Consider the following 13,887-nt stretch of genomic DNA (forward strand, 5'->3'; position numbering starts at 1 on the left):
ATGAAACATCTTTTATATTAAATAAATATGTCAATGGTCGATGGTCAGTTATTATTTTAAATTTTTTTCCGTATAGGTACGGCCTAAAATATTTAACTGCCCATACTATCGCTAACAATTCTTTTTGAATTACACTGTAATTTGTTTCGGCCTTATTTAACGTTCTACTTGCATAAGCTACTGGTTGATCTTTTGGTACCTCCCCTTGTGAAAGACGGCCCCAATAGCATATTGACTTGCATCCGTCATTAAGTTAAAATTCCCGTTCTCCCAGTTAGGGTATACTAACAAAGGTGGGTTCATTAATGCTTTTTTTAATTCTTGGAAAGCGTCTTCGCACATGTCAGTCCATACGAATGGTGTGTTCTTTTTCAATAAGTTCGTTAGAGGTTTAGCAATTTTGGCGAAATTGTCAACGAATCGACGGTAATAATTAAGTAAACCTAAGAAGGATTTAACGTCCTTCTCAGTTAAAGGTCTCGGATAATCTTTAATACAACTTAATTTATTCGGATCTGGTGTTACCCCGTTTTCGCTTATCAAATGCCCCAAATATACCACCTCTTTACGTAAGAAATGCACGATATTTGCTGTACATGTTATAATTAATATTTAATTGATATCTAAAAACGTTTATCTTAAATCACATATTTACGGTGTATCTATTAAATATCAGAAATAAGATATCAAATATCTGATTTATTAAGAATATTCATATGATATCTAAAAAAGTTTATCAATAATTTATTATAAATATAATATTATTATATAGGTAATTATGTATATAATATTTATAAATTAAAAATTACATTTATATTATATATATTTATCAATTATAGTCAATATCATATTATTAATACCAACTACCAATAAACCTATAAAAAATGCTGAAAAAATATTATATTACGTTAATGGACGCCGGTTTTTCAGTTGACGGCAATATTATGTTATTCTCTATTTCTCTCCCATAAGGCCATAACGGGCATAACATCACTACGTCTTAAGGTCTATTCCCACTGCTCCGGGCCGAGTCCGTGCCGGAATCCATCCGGGTGCAAGAAAATATCTATGTATTGAGTTTTAAATATGAAAGTTCTCACTTATCCGGGCCGGGCGTCCGTGCCTGATCCGGGTCTGAAAAATATCGTTGGAGACGATTCTCTTCCCGGGTTCCCGGACGGGTTCAGCCCGGTTACGACATGCCCGGGCAAGTGCGAATGATGAAACGGACCGGAGACGTGATGTCTCCGGGTATTTGAATTTTGTTACTGTTTTAAATCATCGATACCATCGACAACACTATTATTTTTACGTAATAAAAAATGGATTCGGAAAAGTTAATTGAATTAGTGCGAGAACATCAAGGTTTATATGACTTGAATCATCCCAAGTACTGTGATGCAGCTTGGAAAGACCAAAGATGGAAAGAGATTGGCCAAGAACTTAATCAATCTGGTAAGTAAAGTGTAAATAATTAATTATATATTTATTTTAAATATTATAGCTATGATATTGTGTACTTTATTTTTTATTACTGCAATTTGGGGTAGCTGTAATCACTGACTAGTGAATCGTGATCATTAATGATTTCGGATTTTTTTTTATCACTTTAAGAACAACTTATAAGAAACCTCGTATTAAATTTTCAAGATTTTCTGGTCATCCAAAATTTTTTTACCGACACTTCCAAAAAAAATCCACATAAAAATCGAAAATTTCAGTGGTCTATAAATAACTTAAAAAAGGTCAACATTTTTGAAAATTTAACTGTTTATAGATAACACTAACATAAACATTTGATGAAAATTTCAAGTATTTACAGTGATTAGTTTTTGAATTACAACCATATAAAAAAATCGATTCGGTCGAAAACAGGATTTTCGTAAAAATTCTCGTTTTTCCGTCATTTTTTTTTGTTTTTCTCGATTTTTTAGAAAACTGTTGGAAAATGTTTACTTTTTACCTCTATAATGCACCAAGGATACCACCCCCGAAGTACCCAAAAAAAATCCTATAAAGCATTAAAAATAAAAAAAACATATAACTACCCTCAAAATCTACACTTTATTCTTCATACATAAATATTATATAACATAAATAATCACAAACGAAGTTAAAATAATATACCATACATTAAGTTTTACATATAATTTAAATGACTTCATTTTGCCATGAAACTGATCCAGCTGTAGAATTGAAAAAATCTTTGAAAAGTTCTCTTACTTGAAATGCTGGTTGACTTGCATTTCCACCTTGCGTTGGAATGTTTTGTAATGTTAAATCTACTGTTACATTGGAATTTTCTTCTCTATTGTATGTTATCCTGCCTTCATTATTTTAATAAAATTATGCAAAATACAAGTAGCTAAAATTATGTTGTCAGCATTTTCAGGTTTTGCTTGGATTCTTCGATTAAATATTCTAAATTTTTGTGTCAAAATCCCAAACGTATTTTCAACAACTCTTCTTCCTCTACAATGACGATAGTTGTATATTCTTTTTGAACTATCATCGAGTTGTTTTCCAGGGTAGGGTCTCATCAGATATTCTTTTAAAGGAAATGCCTCGTCTCCCAAGATTACATATGGTGCCTCATTATTAGTTCCAAGGAGTGCAGTATCTGGTGGAACATTCAGCTGTTTTCTATTTAAGCCTTTTCCTAGTTTTGAGTTCATAAAAATACCTCCATCACTATTTCTACCATACGCACCAACATCTACTACAATGAAATTATAATGTGCATCAACAAGAGCCATAAGTACAACTGAAAATGTCTTTTTATAGTTGAAATAAAGTGACCCACTACTTGGTGGTGCTTGAATCACTACATGCTTGCCGTCCAATGATCCAATGCAGTTTGGAAAATTCCAACATTTCCAAAACTCATCTGCGATTTCTCTCCATTTTTCTGTAGTGGGTAGTGGCATTACTTCTGGCATTACATTTTTGACTAAAGCTTTGCACGTATTTGACACTATTTCAAACACTGTTGAATGCCCCAAACGATAACTATACGATATTGTTTTAAAAGAATCGCCCGTTGCTTGAACTTAGGTTTTACTTGTTTAAAACAAAAATTTTAGGTTAACTTCACTCAAAAATACGTAAGCAACTAGCACGTGGTTACCAATTTTGAAGTCCGACTTCGACTGATGACAAAATATTTTATTTACCCGGACGGGGCACTGGATAGTGTGAATATCTGACCGGGTTGACCCGGACGTGCCAAAAACTGACACGGACCCGGCACGGAGCAGTGAAAATTGACCTTAAGTCTTCAAATAATTTTTTTTTCGGTTTTGGTTTGTATGTTTTATCCACATCTGAATCATCTCCATCAAATTCTGTAATTTAATTATTTATAATTAATAAATAATAAATTTAGTATTCCTAGAATTATATAATATTATAATTTATTATTTTTTAGAACTTTTTGAAATTGTACACTATCTGGATGCAGTTGCACTTTAATTAAATTAAATAATATATATTAATATATATTAATATTATTAATAAATAATTAATATATATTAATTAAATTATTTATCTTTAATTAGATTAAATATAAAATTTAAAATACTATAATATTTAATGATTAAATATATGTAATCTTTATAATGGAGTTTTTTCTTACCATCACCACTCATATTAAATAAAGGCGGACTTGGTGGCTTAGAATTTTTTGAATTTAAATAACGTTTTTGATGTGTTGATGTATGATTTTTATTTTCAATAATATTTTCATTATCTGTGTGAGATGATAAATCCGAAGTAACTTGGGCTTTTCTTGCTTTTAATCGAGCTTCATCAATTTCAGCTAAAATAAAATTACAAACAACATTATTGGAAATCCATAGAATTATTAAATTATACATAATTATATACTTACCAATATCTTGATATATTAGGCGTGCATTATAGAAACTAAAAGCATCTGGTTTATCAGCCGGGTCAACTCGTTTTTCAATGTAGCTACGCACATTAGCTATTTTTTTTGGCCAAGCACAGACACCTTTGTGCATCCAAAAGTTTGGAATAAAATCTACAGAGTTACCGATTTCAAAACAAACAATACTCCACATATTTCTGAAATGGATTTCTTTATTAAAACATAAGATATAAACATACAAAAAGTATGTATAAAAACAGAGATAGGAAAAGATATGCATGTACAAAAGTTAATATTTAAAATTTTATATTTTATTCTTAGTGAAAGTACTAATTATAAATATTATACAGGTAGACCCATTAAAACTCATTTTGTTTTATCTAGGTACAAACATTTTTCTTTTACATAGGTGTTTTAAAACATTATATAACACTAACCTACATTTTTTCTTAAAAATCTAACTTTTAATTTTTTTTTTTTAATGGTTTAATATTTTTTATCTTACAACAGAGGATAATTTTCTGAAGTTCAAGATTAAATTTTAAGAACAGAAAAAAATAATTAATCCTTAAAAAAATAATAAATTTGACTATATAAATTTAGAATTTGACAAATTAACAAATCTTTCAAAATAGTATTATACTAATATATATCATAGAAAGGTAAGCATTATGCTATAGAAATATAGGTTGCTTGCATAATTAATTAAATTAAATAATAATAAATATAAGTTATCGATACTAGGTAGGTACTGGTAATAATAATAATAATAATGTTGGTACATCAATACATTGACTTAATTATGATGAAGTATTGGCACTGCAGTAAGTTTGTTATTCAAATCAAATACAATCATTTTATTTTTAATATCGGAAATATTCCACTGTTTTAAATGTTCAGATAATGTTTTTATAACAAATATATTCAATATAGATGACTTTAAAGGTTTAATAAAAAGATCTTCTTTTTCTTCAAAAGTTTTACCAATAAAAACTGTAGTTTCATCAGAAATTTTTTTTAATTCAATTATTTGTACAATTTCATTAGATTTGTTGAGAATAAAACAATCGGGTTTTTGATTTGAGTACTTTAATTCATTATAGCTAATGGGTTGAATTGATTCATTATTGCATAGTTCATTATATCGTCTAATAACTTGCTGTAGAGGTTTTTCATTTTTATGCAACATTTTCTTTAAGACTTTCATGTAGTTCTCAAAAGGAAAAGTGCTACAAGTGTCGAGAGGTCCATACCTTTCATAATCGTCACATAAATGAAGTATTCCATGTACATTATGGGATATAAAATGAGCACCATAGAGATACTGAAATGATTTGACAAAATATTTTAATAAATCACGAGTATAATGTAGAAGTTTTTGGTTATTATCGCTTAAAAGAATTCGCATTGAAATATGTAATGCTAAAAAATTTATAAAACATTCTTCATTTAATATATCTTTAAATACTATTGGACCAGTATATAAAAGAAATTGTCGAAACTCAGTGGCCTTCCACCGACACACATCTTGGATTGGTCTAGGTTTTCGGCAAAAATCTCTTGTAATACAAGTTTTTACTTGAAGTAGTGATTTAGTTAGTGCTTTACATTTCCAACTTGGTATACGGCTATTTACAGTTCCTTTACTCAACCAAAGATTAATTAATTTTTTCATAACCCCAAGGCAAATTAAATGCATATAGTCCATTGAGAATATTTTAACTATGTTTATGTTAGGAATTAAAGTAAGACAAGAAATAGTAGCTGAAGTATGATATTCTTCATTTTTCATTAAAATATAATCTTCATGTGTTCTTTCTGTACTTAACCTGTACTCTTAAGCAGACCCGGCAAACTCCGTTTCGCCACCAGATTCGTTTTATGTAACATTTCGTTTGGTGATTAAAAGATAAAGAAAAAAAATTTTTTTGTTATATATTTGAAAAGGAAAATATTTATTTCATTTCACAACAGTAATAAATTCATTTCAATTACCTACTAAAATGAAGTGTTATTTAATTGTTTCATTGTAGTGCTCTTTGGTAAACCACATTTTTTGTTTTTTGGTCTGACGTTAACACAAACAAAGCGGATGGTTTCCCAACTCGTGAACACGCAACGTATAACTGTCCATGTGAAAAACAATGATTTTCCAAATTTATCCCGCAAACACTAAGCGATTGGCCTTGCGACTTATTAATTGTCATTGCGAACGCAAGGCGAACTGGGAATTGCAATCGTTTGAAGTCAAACGGAAGATCAGTCGGAATCATTGGTATTCGAGGAATACATACATTTTCACCTGCGTACTTTCCGTTAATAATGGTTGCCTCAATTAAATTCGGCATAAGTCTCTTTACCGAAAGTCGAGTACCGTTGCAAAGTCGCGGTGGATTCAAATTACGCAGTATCAAAATAACTGTACCAACTTTCAGTTGCAAGTTATGTGGTGGAAATCCTGGTATCTCCAGAGAGTTCAAAAACTCCGTTGGATAATTTACTACATCATCGGGATTTGTTATTGAATCAACGGATTTGTATGTCACCAAATCGCCAGCAATTTTTGATTGAATGGTGAAATTCAGTGCGTGGACATCATTATTCTTTGCTGCAAGAATTGCTCGTTGACTTAACCAAGCATAATTCTTATAATTCTCACTAATGTTTGGGAAAACATTTTCAATAAGAACTAATTGAGTGTCTACAAATCGGCAAAAGTCGTTGGTAAGAGTAATTAATCCAGATGTCGCATCAACTGGGACTTTTCCATTTCCAAGATCTAACAATTGTTTGGAAAATTGTGCAGCACTTTGATCATTTTGAAGTTGAACTCTCATATTAGTGGTTAGCGATAATGTTTTTACGTTATTCCATAAAGGTGATGCCTTTAGGCAAGCATTCAATTCATCTGCAGGCGTTCCACGGGGAACTACTGGGAACGTCTGCCTGAAATCGCCTGCCAACAATATCATCAAGCCGCCAAAGATGTTGTTATTTCTCCGAAGATCCTTCAGTGTGAAGTTAAGTGCTTCAAGTGATTTCTTATGTGCCATTGTGCACTCATCCCAAACAATGAGCTTGCATTGCATTAACAATTTTCCCATTGCACTGGATCGGGAAATATTGCACGTTGGAGTATCAATTGTGTTTAAATTGAGTGGCAACTTAAGCGCAGAATGTGCAGTACGACCGCCATCTAGAAGAGTCGCCGCAATTCCAGATGATGCTAACGCCAAAGCTATGTCACATCTTGATCGAATAGTGGCCAAAATCAATGAAATGACAAATGTTTTCCCTGTTCCTCCAGGTGCATCCAGGAAGAATAGACCACCAGTATTATTGTCCACCGCTTGCATTAATGTTTTGTATACTTGTTTTTGCTGTTCATTCAGCAACGGAACATTATTTCTAACGAATTCCTGCAATGTATCAACATTGTATTGCAGCTCTCGATTTAATTCTTGGTTGAATGCATCGTGCATCGATCGATTTGGCGCAATCATTCCTACTTCAATCAGTAGCTTGTTTGCAATAGTCAAGCATTGATCCTCAATCAGAATCAATCCTTCATTGTAGATTTCATCGGTTATTTGGATGTCAGGATTATTCGTTTGAATACGCAAGCGATGCAAGATATCTTCACATATGGCGTCTTTGTATTTGTTCCATAACTGAATTGGTTGTGAAGGAAAACATGTGGTGATGATAATTGCGAACAGCGTTCGTATTTGGTACGCATTTGATGAAACAACTGAATCTGCAAGTATTAAATCCCAATGAGAATCGTTCTCCAGCAAACCCAATAGTTGACATGCTTCTCGATATGTTTGGCATTGGTGGCCATTCACAGTTTTCAAATGCGCAAATGATTTCGGTCCACGTACATTTACTAACAGCAGTCGCAAATAAAAACATTCATCGTTTCTAGGATGAACAGTGTACATACGACCTAGTGCATCAGTTGAAAACACCTGTGGCCAGTCTGGAACTGGGGTTCCTTGTTTGCGACGTTGGAATTTCTTTGTTGATTGATTCCAAGTGTAATACTTGGGCATTTCAACGTACATCAGCGTCGCTGCGAATGGATCTGCTTCACACATTGCAAAGAAGCTAGTCAATGTTGTCGATGGTGGTCTCTCAGCTCGTTGTGCCGCATTAGCCTCAGTGAAGTAAACTCTTTGGCCATTTTCCAAATGCACTGCTAAATGTACAACTGTGGGATATCTTTCATGAATTTGAAATGACAATAATCGCCACAGTGCTTCATTAGTACTGACGTATCTGCCCATTTGGAAGTTGCTGATTTCGTCATTCACATTTTCCGACGCAATACCAAACACAGCCATGTCGCTGCCTTTTGTGACGTACTTGCACAAATATTTGATTGATTTGGCCGAATGACAACTCTCAACGTTTGCATGTGTTTCGAAAATTCGTGATAGCAGCGGGCAATATGGTACAATGAATTCATTTACGATCTCAATCTCTTGATTTTGAACTTTAACTTTGATAGTTCGACCGTTATCTTCTTTTGAACGCCGACGATAAACTGGATATCCATCGTTCCCTGTGACTGTTTCAGCAACTAACGGTCGCGGATATCGTTTTGTGCACTTTCCATCAGCCATGCAAGGCGATAATGGATTTAATGCACCGCACGGTCCATGCACCATCTGTGTCGTCACAATGTCGTGTAGACGGGGATCAGTGACTGGATCAGGAATTTCAGCTGATATGATGTCATCCACTTCATTTGAATGTAATTTATTCAGCAACCAAATTAGGATATGAGCATGCGGTAGTCCACGCTTCTGCCATTCCACCGAGTACATATAACAACGTGTGTCACCAAAAACTCGATACTTAGTAAGCACATCCATCATAACCTTGAGTTTTTGCTGAAATACTCTGGCGATTATGTCATGGCGATCTTGCGGTTTTTGACCCGGTTCCAACTCGCGTTCAATTTCCGTCCACTTCGGATTGCATGTGACCGTAATAAATAAATCCGGACTTCCATAATTTCGCACGTACGTCATAGCGTCTTGAGCGTATTCGTGCATGTGGCGTGGGCTTCCGATATAAGTTGATGGGAGAATCGTCAGTCGTCCAATATTCTGAACATCACCATCTGAATGAATAGCATCACGAAAGTGTATATAGTCCTCAGATCGTAGCTTTGGCTGATTGAATCTGATGAACGCTAAACGTTCGGTCTCGACTTTGACATACATGTCGACAGCGAATTGCTGGAATAGCCGACCGCACTTCAGAATGACATTCTCCTCATGTGTACGAATCATCATACGATACGCATAGTAATTCATTGCGCTTAGATTTTTATTATTCGTTGATACTCCTGAAAATGCAAAATTAAATGAATTGTTAATGGAAACCAATAAAAGTAATAATGGAAATAATTAGTGTGTGAATATTGTACCTGTAATTGGATCGACCATCTTCAACGTGATGTCGTATCCGTCTTGCCCTTGCCAATAAATGATTGGATATTGTAACGCATCGTACAAACGATGTGTCTCGTTTACACGATGCATGATATTGCTTCTTCGCTGAACGACAATGTCTCGTGATTTAGTTGGATCGCCAACAATAATTGCAGCAACATCATTAACGGTGGGTGCATTGAATCTTCGCACATGTTCACCTGTTGGAGTACAATTCGCTCTTATGACAAATTTGTGCGTATCCGATGGCATTCGTTCCAATGCTGTTTTGAACATATTAACCACAGCATTATTAGCGTGAAAAAATGCTTGCAACTGTTCAATAATTCGTCTCTTTAACTGTTGTGCTCCCTGTATATTGCACCGCACGTTCAGCTGATCCACCATCGACGAAATGAAATATATTTGCAGAAATTGATGCGGTTCATCTGGTGTTGGCACCATTGAACCATGCAAATGATATATTTGACCTTGTATCTGTAATTGCAAATAATCATTAAAATTTGTTCATGAATACATTGTAAATCGTGTGATGGTGTAGTGTGTGGTGTATATGAAGTTGTTATGTGTTGCAATTATGTGTTGGTTATGTGTGTTGTATCTTTTACCTTGCAAGTCGGCATGAAGCCGCCTTCTCGAATGATATTAGCTCCAAAGGAAGTCATGCGAAAGCAGTTATTGTATTCAAGGATGTGTTGAAGAAAATGGCTGGAATCGGGATCACTTCCATCAAACAATGTTTTCAGTGGCTGTGGTGGTGTAAGTAATGGATCCAGTTTGACTTTTCCACTTGCGCAGCACAATCCAACCGTTTCTCTTTTGAACTTTACCGCATTGCAATATCGGCATATAGTCGTCATTCGTCCAATATCCAAATTTTCATCATCACTGTAGTTCGCAGTGGGATCATATTGGAATGCCAAGCGATTGTATGATGCCAATGATCTTCGTGTGCTCACGCGATGTCTCAATCGGTCATTTTCTCTTATTATATTTTGTCTTTCTTCTCTTAAGTTCCTTGAATAGACTTGTTGCTGGCTTGCATGTCTTGTGCGGCGGCCATGTTCGCACGTCGTTCTCTAGGCATTTGGACTATGGACAGAGTGTTGAATTTAACTTCAAATGCACGATCCACATAATTTACACTGAGCTTAAATGAAATTAACTGAGCAGAGAATAATGACTATCTGTCACACACTTTATCACGCACCGTTGCTATTGGTTTGAAGTACATGCTATGTATAATAGATGGCGCTGTATGTGAAAAACGATTTCCCCACTTTTCTGTTGAATTTTTCCTGAATTTTCTAGAATTTTCTTTGCTATAAACCTCACGGAGCCCAAGACCTTTCCAACGAATGCAAAACCGTGGAAATCGGTTCGTGCGTTCTGGAGTTATAGCGTCAGGGAGGAAAACCGGACTTATTTTTATATAATAGATTAAATTCAAACTTTTATTAATTAATATTTATTTTATACGTATAACTGATAAAATAAAAATATATAAATTATATAACAATAAAAATATTTAAAATAATATCAGCTATATTTTTTTGTAAATAAGTTCAAGCCTTCGTTCTTTTTTTCTGCGAATTCATTTATCACGTCTTCAACAAATAGGATCTTTTACCATATGACTCCAAGCAGTTGTTTTTCGATTGCCAATGTTGATAGGCAAGAAAGCCGCTCATTTGTTATAGTGTTTCTTAAAAATGATTTTATGCGTTTTAACGTGCTCATTGATCGTTCACTGGATGCAGTGGTACAGGTATAGATAAAACCAATTGACACCAATTTAGTATACTGAGAATTATTTCATGTATATCGTTTGAAAACAAATATTAAAAATGTATTTAATTTATTTTCAAATTTACAATTATACTAACGTTCTAACATACTTTTAAAAAAAAAAAAAATCCAACATTTCACGAGGAGGTTTATGTTTTTCTGTATCTGAGTAAACTACTTGTAATTCATTACGCAAACGATGTTCGTCAAAATTGGATTTGTTTTGTTGTTTAGTAACTTTAAAAATTTGGATTCAGGAAAATTGTTTGAATAACATTTGAACATTTGAATATTTGTTAACTCAACAAATTCAAAATTTGAAAAATCCTTAATCTGATGTCATTTGAACAGTTAAAGAATCTAAAACTTCATACGATATCTTACGAAGCGTTGCTTTCAGTTTACAGTCATAATCAAGTATCATTCAACTTGTTTGCTTCTTCACACAATGTCCAAATTTCTTCATTTCTTAATCTTAAAACAAATTATTTCTTAGTTTTTGAACTTCATTAACACATCCACTTATATCAGACATATTTTAGATTGTAAAAAATTAAATACATGGTCAGTATAAATAAATATTTCGTTAAAAATATTAATAAATAAACAAATTTAGTATCATTTAATTTATCTAATAGTCCAGATGCAGTGGCAATAGATATTGGGTCCCAATTTGATTCTTCTGTCACGTGTTTTACCGAATTTTTTAATTCTTGAAAATAAATTTAATTGTTGAAGCTGCTCTGGAATGATAATTCTATCTTGTATCACTTTGATTTAGTAGTTTAAACCCTTGTTCTCTAAGAAGTGAGCTTCTTTTTGATGAACGGCTAAAAAATGTATGAAACATTGTTAAATTGCATATGAATAATTTGACGGACTGTATCGTTTTTGCACCATGTAGCAACACTAAATTTAATTGATGGCCTAACAATGTATAATAACGCATTTGGGTATATTTGTCTTATTAAATTTTGAACTCCATTTTTTCCACCGGCCATTACCGAAGCTCCATCGTAAGTTTGACTTACAATTTTATTTCCTATTTCCCATTTTATAATTTCAGCATTTATCACTGCTGCTAAGCCCGACGCAGTTTTTGTCTTTAGATACATCAAAAAAACCAATAAATCTTTCTATAATATTTTGATCTATAACAATCGAAATATTAGGCTCATTAGTGATCGACATGAAACATCGGTAGTTTTATTTGCTTGTACAGACACAAAACTTGCAGATTTAATTTCTTTTAAAATTTTAGAATTCAAAACTTTAGTAACACATTGTATTAAATCATTTGAATAGTATTCGACGTGCCTTTAAAAATAGACGAGGATATAAAATGCTCTTTAAGAAATTGTTCTTCTTGGGCGAATAAATCAAGTAGCTCGAGATAATTACCTTTATTTAATGACTCAGTATTCTCTCGATGACCACGAAAAGCGAGTTCTTGTTTTCCCAAATAGCAACTACATGAACCATTCGGGCCAATATTCGTCTGTTAATACCAACTTGTTCGTTATGTTTTGTGTGCTTCTAGTCGACGACCTTCAGAGATGGCATGTTCAATACGAATTTTCCCTAAAATGAAATTGTTCTTGATTTTTTAGGTGTGTTTTTCGAAATTGAATGTTTTTCCGCTTTCTTATTATATTTTTTATAGTAGATATTCCATCAAAACTCACAAACTCCATTCTTTTTCACCTCGAAAATATACACAAATAAAACAAAAAGTTTGTTGGCGTTTATCACAGCCACTAAGCCATGTAAATTTATTATACCACTGGTTTGAAATTTACGGGTAAATTTTCTGTCTTTATATTCAAAGGCTAAATATGGAGTAGGCTTTTGTTTTTTAATTTACATTTTCATCATAAGTAAATAAATGAAAATCTTTGTCCAATAACTCATCTAAAGGACAATGTTTTAATTCAATTTTTTTAAATTTATTAAAAACGAGGTGAGCTTACGACGCACCTACAAATACACACACCGATTACGTATATTATACTAATGGGCAATGGCAAATATTACTAATAAGACTAGTCTCACGGACTCTATACAAAAACCATTATCGCTGTGATTCTCCCTCCGAACTTTTATATGCCATCTATAATATTAGACTGGAGACTGTTGATCGACTGTCTCATTCGTATTACGATCTCATTGCCCGTCGTTAATCATAATCGTTAATTCCAAGAATTGTGTACCTAGTGCTATTTTCTTAGAACGTATGCGTTATCGTAGGTATACACACACGTCACACACACACACACACACACACCACACACACACACACACACACACCACACACACACACACACACACACACACACACACACCACACACACATATATATATACTATATAGTAATATAGTTGACAAAAGTGGTATTATTCTACATGGATTACACAAATACCTATAAGAAATATTTAAAATAATTAAAAATTAGTTTATTGCAATGTTATAATTATTGGGGAGACCCAGTCTCAAGTCTCCCCTGACGCACCGCCCCTGGTCCATACTTTAATTATAAATAAATGTATCAGTAAACAAACTCCGTGTGTATTAAATAAGTAAATTCTCGTTAAGTATATACTATTTAAAAAAAAAATAAAACATAATTTATAACTATTACTAACAACTAAACTCTGTAAGAATCGAGAAAAAGCTGTATAAAATAATCAAAATCAATCAAAATGACAAAGCGTGGAAAATACGCCCAGTTATGGAGATGCTAAAAAA

At 33.1% G+C, this 13,887-nt stretch overlaps 2 protein-coding genes across 2 annotated transcripts; both read right to left on the minus strand.

Annotated features, from left to right (window-relative positions):
- Nucleotides 1–2,112: 2,112 nt before the first annotated feature.
- LOC126553861 (uncharacterized) lies at nt 2,113–3,016 on the minus strand. Its single transcript, XM_050208973.1, has one exon. It carries the CDS (start codon nt 2,937–2,939, stop codon nt 2,319–2,321), a length of 621 nt encoding a protein of 206 aa, XP_050064930.1. The 5' UTR covers nt 2,940–3,016; the 3' UTR covers nt 2,113–2,318.
- Nucleotides 3,017–3,165: 149 nt separating this feature from the next.
- LOC126553863 (uncharacterized) lies at nt 3,166–10,404 on the minus strand. Its single transcript, XM_050208976.1, has 7 exons — nt 9,963–10,404; nt 9,330–9,831; nt 6,184–9,248; nt 4,828–5,213; nt 3,890–4,086; nt 3,635–3,817; nt 3,166–3,344 (listed from the first exon to the last, which is right to left on the minus strand). Exons 1-7 carry the CDS (start codon nt 10,212–10,214, stop codon nt 3,166–3,168), a joined length of 4,764 nt encoding a protein of 1,587 aa, XP_050064933.1. The 5' UTR covers nt 10,215–10,404.
- Nucleotides 10,405–13,887: the final 3,483 nt, after the last annotated feature.

The sequence above is a fragment of the Aphis gossypii genome, unplaced genomic scaffold (assembly GCF_020184175.1).
Source record: "Aphis gossypii isolate Hap1 unplaced genomic scaffold, ASM2018417v2 Contig00348, whole genome shotgun sequence".
Classification (NCBI taxonomy): domain Eukaryota; kingdom Metazoa; phylum Arthropoda; class Insecta; order Hemiptera; family Aphididae; genus Aphis; species Aphis gossypii.

Coding starts and splice junctions, on each gene's coding strand:
- LOC126553861 (XM_050208973.1), bottom strand. CDS start 2,939: ATGCCAGAAGTAATGCCACTACCCACTACAGAAAAATGGAGAGAAATC.
- LOC126553863 (XM_050208976.1), bottom strand. CDS start 10,214: ATGACGACTATATGCCGATATTGCAATGCGGTAAAGTTCAAAAGAGAA. Junction 9,249..9,329: donor GATGGTCGATCCAATTACAG/GTACAATATTCA, acceptor TTGCATTTTCAG/GAGTATCAACGAATAATAAA. Junction 3,818..3,889: donor CCTAATATATCAAGATATTG/GTAAGTATATAA, acceptor ATTTTATTTTAG/CTGAAATTGATGAAGCTCGA.